The 6,301-nt window shown below is 41.8% G+C and overlaps 1 protein-coding gene across 1 annotated transcript; it reads left to right on the top strand.

Moving 5' to 3' along the window:
* Nucleotides 1-377: 377 nt before the first annotated feature.
* Nucleotides 378-5,928, top strand: LOC311199536 (sterile alpha motif domain-containing protein 9-like). Its single transcript, XM_084273647.1, has one exon. The coding sequence runs from the start codon at nt 573-575 to the stop codon at nt 5,121-5,123; it is 4,551 nt and encodes a 1,516-aa protein (XP_084129773.1). The 5' UTR covers nt 378-572; the 3' UTR covers nt 5,124-5,928.
* Nucleotides 5,929-6,301: the final 373 nt, after the last annotated feature.

Genomic DNA, 6,301 nt, shown 5'->3' with positions numbered 1-6,301 from the left:
AGTATCTGCATTTCAGGGTTCACCTCTAATGGTGACTTCATCAGTACTCAGTGGCATCTTCACTTAGACACGATCTTCACTTAGAAAATAAACAGACTCCTGGAGATAAATGATCTTCTTACACCCCTCCAGTTCAGATTTCAGCCCATCAGTTCTGATAACCTTAGAAAACATTTTGGGTTATTTCCCTGACTCCCTTCAGAGGATAGTTTCCAAACCTCCCTATTTCCCACTTCACTAATTTGTTAAGTCTTGTACCATTGCTTAGGACTGCTTTTGGTTAAGGTAAAAGATGCTTTTAGTCGTGAGAACTGACACATTTGAGAAGGCACAGTGACTGACAGATAACCACCTCAGAACGTGGCCAGTTTCTCAAGGATTTCAAGGTCTTGTCAAGCACATGAACCATTTTTAGCTTGTATTACTAATACAGAATTTTAACTTTAGATTACAGGACACTGCCTGTGAGCAAATGGGATGAGAACCATGTTCAGTGCTGGTTAGAATCTATTGGAATCAAGAAAGAGTATGTAGAGAAGCTACATGCAGAAGAAGTAACAGGTCCAGTACTAATGGAACTGGATGAACCTTTCCTCAAAGGCATAGGAATGAAGGGAGGTCAAATCCACATACTGCTCCGCAAGAGAAAAGAACTTCTGCCTCTCCAGGGACATGCACAGCAAGCCAAGTGTTCTAGCAGTAAAACACCTGACAGAGCTGAGTCACAAACTGACCCAGCAAGACCCAGAAACACATCCACTCCACAAGCAAGTGGAGACAGCTGTGGGCCAGCAGATAAAACAAGCAGCAACAACACAGCTTCCACCTCCAGCAAGAGGGAAAAGAGAAGCAGGAACTCCCAACACGAAAGTACTGATGAAGTAGTACAGCTCAGCAACTATCGACCATTCAGAAGTCAAAATACTGATTTCAAGTACGTGAAAGACAGAGTTCTCGCTCCAGAGTCGGGAGTTAATGGCTTAATCACTCCCTGCCATGAGTTCAAATCCTTCGCCATTGCCGCAGAACTGAACAAAAACCAACTGCAATCAAAATTTGCCTGTGAAGTGATACGCTTTGCTTCAGCCTGCATGAACATCAGGACAAACGGCACCATACACTTTGGTGTCATGGACAGTGTTGAGGACAAGGGTTGGCAACACGGCCAGATCGTTGGCATAAAGGTCAAAAACAGAGACTACTTTGTTGACGCCTTAGATTATATAGAAAAATGTTTCTGCAAAACCGTGCAGGAAATCGCAAGGAAATGCATTCACCCACCTGTTTTTGTGGAAGTGATTTCAAAAGACTCTCAGGAACAAAGATTTGTGGTGGAGGTTGACATTGAGCCAACATTCAATTTAGTAAAGAAAAAATACTTTGAAGTGTCTTTACCCAGATACAACGAAGCCAGCCAGAAGGTGATCCTGACAGATCAAGCTCTTTATCAGAGACTAGGAGCGAAGTCGGAACGCGTAGTGGTCAACAACATTGCTACTTTTATTCAGGGTTTAGAAGACAGAGATGCTCAAAGAAAAAGCGCTGAGCTTTCCAGCACACAAGTTCATACTGAAGTATCTAAAAATTTGGGAAGGAAGTTATCAATTCTACTCAACAATGGCAAAAGCTGTGTGGATGATTCCCTACAGTACATCCTTGTCACAAACAGATGTGAAAAGCATAATCTGAACTCTATCAACTTCTTAATGCACTTGAACATTTTCTGTGTCTTTGACTTTGATGAGCATTCTAACGTGTCCGGGCTGTGTAACAAGTACAAAGAACACCACACAACAAGGATTTATCTTTTACAGGATTTTTCCAATGAAAGTAAGACTGGCAACCCTCCCTCACAGAAACATTTGCCCCTGTTTGATCAGACCAGCTGGATATTCTGCAACGGGCGCAGTGACTTCCATGGGAATGAAGCATCTTGTGATGAAATTACATGGATTAGAACAAAAAAGAAATACCTTAAGAAAGCAGTTACTCGTATCTGTGATGAAATCCTGCCACACGGGTCCTTCATCGTGCTTTTCCTGTTGCTGTCACCAGTGCAGAAGCCACTTGTGGACGCTTTTCAGGAATTCTATACAGAGATGAATGGCACAGAGTACATTGTTTGCATTGCAGAGTCCAAGGAAAATTACATTAAGTGGGCTAATCTAGCACAGGTGTCTTGCAGCATTGAGACAATAGAACAATGCAGTATTGTGGGTATGAAACTAAGTCATATAGATGCCACCATTCAAGCAATGCTGCCTTCCACAGCACAGCCTAGACACCTGCCAGTTTCCACCAAAGGGATATGTATCCTTCCCTCGCTGGAAGAGGAGAAACTCTTTTCCCTAGAAATTCTTTGTGCTGATCAATGTGATGACATCAAACTAGACCATTTGACTGAAAAGGAAATACAAGAAATAGAACAAAATTTTTACCGAGGGAGAAAAATCATCTGGGAGAACTTCTGGCTTGCTGACAGAAGACGCTGTGGGGAAATCATTGAACGTGAAGCATGTAAGGACGCTAGCAAACTCCTAGATGAAATTTTACATGGAAGCACATTCAACTATTCTGTGGCTAAACTAAAGGTATTTCACCACCCTGGAAGTGGGGGAAGCACAATAGCACGGCAAGTCCTATGGAAAAGAAGAAAAGACTTAAGATGTGCAGTTATCAAAACCTCCTATCCACCTGCAACCGTCTGTGAGCACGCGCTTGCATTCAGAGATTATGAAGAAAGAGATCTCAGTCACTGTCTTCCCGTGCTCCTTCTGATTGAAGATTATGATGAAGACTACCTGGAAGAACTACGGAATGAGCTAATGGATGCTGTATGCATTAGGAAAATTAGCTCCCCCAGACCTTACTTCATCCTCATGTGCTGCAGACGATCCAATGACCCTGAAAGGCTTTGCAAAGCTTCTCCACTGGACACAGTTGCCGTCACTCACAAGCTGATGGACTCAGAGAAAATTCTGTTCAGAACTAAACTTGAAAAACTGAAGCAGAAAGATGTCAAGCCAGAATTCATACTTACATTCGTCCTGATGTGTGAGGAATTCAATGAAACGTATGTGAGAGACTTTGTAGGGCACATATTGCAAGGCATAGATAGTTCTTCTCGTGATACGTATTTAATGCGCTATGTGGCTTTACTTAATTTTTATGTACCTAATTCCTATGTCTCACTGTCTCACTGTGAGGCTTTTCTGGGACTGGGGGCATACACAGAGAAGAAGTCAAGAGCATATGATTTCAAAAGTCACTTGAGCGAACAAGCAAGAATGATTTTTATTGAGCTGAGAGAAAGTACCACCTATATTTCCTCTGTTCAGATAATACACTGTCTGGTTGCAAAAGAAATTCTGTATCAGCTTTCAGGGAATGAGCCTCAAAGTCAACTTGCACTGACACTGCTTCAGGAAAAGACGCTCTTTGAAAACAGATTTGGACGAGAGGAATTCATAAAGTTCATCAGAGATCTGTTTATTCGTCGTGATAAAAGAAGCAGGGGTGACAATACAGACACTCTTTTCTCCCCATTCATTGAACATGTCTGCAAAACTGAAGGCTGTGAAAAAGCTATAGCTGTTTTAACAACTGCCTATGAACTCCTTGGAAAAGATGCTTTTTTTGCCCAGCAGCTTGCCAGACTGCATTACAACAATGAAAAGTTTGAAGCGGCAGAATACTGGGCAACAGTTGCAAAATCTCATTTGCCAAATGATTCTTATATTTTAGATACAGAAGGACAGGTCTACAGGAAGTGGTTTAGTTTCACTGTGGATAAAATGACAGAGGAGGACACTCAGGAAAGCATCGTTCAAAAGATTGAGATTGCTCTTAAAGCTATGAAATGCTTCAGGGCTGCCCAACAGGCTGCAAAAGCAGAGTACGACACGATGAACAACGCTGGCTATTTTGGAGAAGTAGAAGTAGGATGTCGTCTTCTTAAATTTTTGTCTACGACCCAGGTATTTCACAATGATCCAGAGGGGCAACATTCTGAGTTTGTAAAATATCTGATCACAGATTACATACCTAAAGACATTGAAAAACCATGGGGAAGGCTTCACTCCCGCTTGAAAGGCTTACGTCAGACCCTGTACAACGCTCTGGAATGGATTTCAGAAGACCTCAGTTATTTCCAGACAGATAAAAACCATGATGGGGAAGAGGAAGATGAACAAGGTAAAAAGGAAGAGCAGATCTATAACCCCAGGAAATGGCTAAAAAGACAGTGTGAGGTATATGCCAAATTCTTTATCTCAGCATCACTTCTTGAGCAGAACAGCAACAGCCCAGAGAGCCAGCTTATTAGAAGCATGAATATTTATAAGAGCGGTGGAGGCAGCGTCACTAACATCCTGTCATTCTTAACAGACAAGAAAGAGGACAGGTCAGCTAAAAACCTAGAAAGGATCCTGGGTTACTATACAGAAAACCCACTGCAGGACAAGCTGGACGACAATGATCTGATCCATTATATTTTCTGCCACATCACACTAGCATGCTTAGCACCGGGATCAGCCAAACTTCTTCCACTGCCAACTCTTCGTGAGCTCAGTGTAAGGTTCTTAAAAGGAAAAAGACCAAGGCCAGCAAGCGCCCATTTCCTGCTCACCTTGCTGTACTGGCCAGATGAGGCACTGGACAAAGAGCCTAACCCAGATAAAGATGAAATTCTAAACTCAGCTCTGCAAACCCTGAAACGTTTGTATGAGGTCAAGATGAAAGATGTGCCCACCAGGAAGAAAAGAATCTACACTCACTTTTTTCTGGGAAAGGGTTATGGCTTAAGTAAGATCATTCACAAAACTAAAATCGATAAATTAATCAGTGGGTCCTTACATGAGAGGAGAATGAAGTGGCTGCATGGAACTGTATGGAACGCTGCTGGGATTCATAGCATTCTCAAAAGAGTTTCTGGTTGGACCAAGGACAGAAAGTTATTTATACATGGCCACGTGAAGGACATTCCCATCTTGCCACTCCATCGCGATTCGGTGCCCCATGGAAACGAAAACGTGACCTTTTATTTAGGCTTTTCATTTAATGGCCTTGTTGCCTTCAATATCCAGGTTGAGAATAATCCAACTGTCAGAATTCACAGTATCTAGTACATTGACAGTACCTTCTGTGCTGCCTGAAGATACAGGACTGAAATTGTCACATTTAAAAAAAGAAGGTGGACTGCACTGGCTGAATGCCAGAAAGTAGTTAATTATCTTGCCACTATCTGTCTTCCTCACCTACAAGTATTTGTAGAACTGAGCTCTGAAATAAATAGGTATAGCAGGGATCCTGTTCTTCTCAGCTCACAGGTGAGGCTTTAAAATTAATTTCTAGGTGGTTCTGATCAGTAACAGAATTTGTCCACTGGAACCATGTTTTTCTTCTTCCTGAATCAGCGACAAAAAGTTTAATCAAGCTTACACACTGGCTATATACCGTGCTAACTAGCATATGCCATGTATGAAATACATCTGCCCATCAACAGCAAGTCAATGCCCAGTATGGAACAGGAGCAGAGGGAAAGGAAGCCATTTAAGTTGACTTTGCAACCATCAGGGTAAAAAAAAAAATGGGTATCTGATTTTATGTCACTCTTACATTGCTTTGCCTTGTAAACATATCTGTATGTGGGGAGGGATGCAGACACATGTAAGCCGTCAGATAACGCTTGATGAAATGTTTCTACAGCATTATGTGGGAAATGCCCACAACACTTGATTTCATTTGCCTACTCTATGTATCCATGCTTGAAAACACTGTCCAGCCTCATTTGCTACTAGAAAAACGCAAGTTTGTTGTCAGCAATGTGTCTGCAACCATTGTGTCACAATAAGCTTCTAATAATAAAGCCATCTCTTTTTCTTGGAGTCTCACATTGTTTGGTATTACATTATCACTAAAAATAGCAGAAACAATTTCATATAACTTGAGTTTTAAACAAATGAACAGCTTTCAGTAAGAACCTCCATTTCTACATGAAATTACCCTACCTGAAGATGTAGTTCTAACAGTAGCAAAGTATGATTTGCTTTGCCAACTTCAATGAAGATCTGGGCACAGAGAACAGTAAAAGGAATTGCCACTATGAATTCGGAACAGGACGAGACCATGGATTATTCTCATAGCCCAAAACTTCACCTTTTGTCCAGCAAATACTTACCTCCTCCTCTTGTCTTCAACCAAAGACAAAGTGAGGGCTGCACCTTTTGCTTAGGAAATCCAGGCTTGCAGATAAGCCAATACTTCAGGGTTAAACTTTTCCATAAGGGGTCATGTGGGGATG

The sequence above is a fragment of the Gallinula chloropus genome (assembly GCF_964237585.1).
Source record: "Gallinula chloropus genome assembly, chromosome: 20".
Classification (NCBI taxonomy): domain Eukaryota; kingdom Metazoa; phylum Chordata; class Aves; order Gruiformes; family Rallidae; genus Gallinula; species Gallinula chloropus.
Note: the sequence above shows the minus strand (reverse complement) of the source record. Positions and strands in the feature narration are given on the sequence as shown.

Coding starts and splice junctions, on each gene's coding strand:
- LOC311199536 (XM_084273647.1), top strand. CDS start 573: ATGGAACTGGATGAACCTTTCCTCAAAGGCATAGGAATGAAGGGAGGT.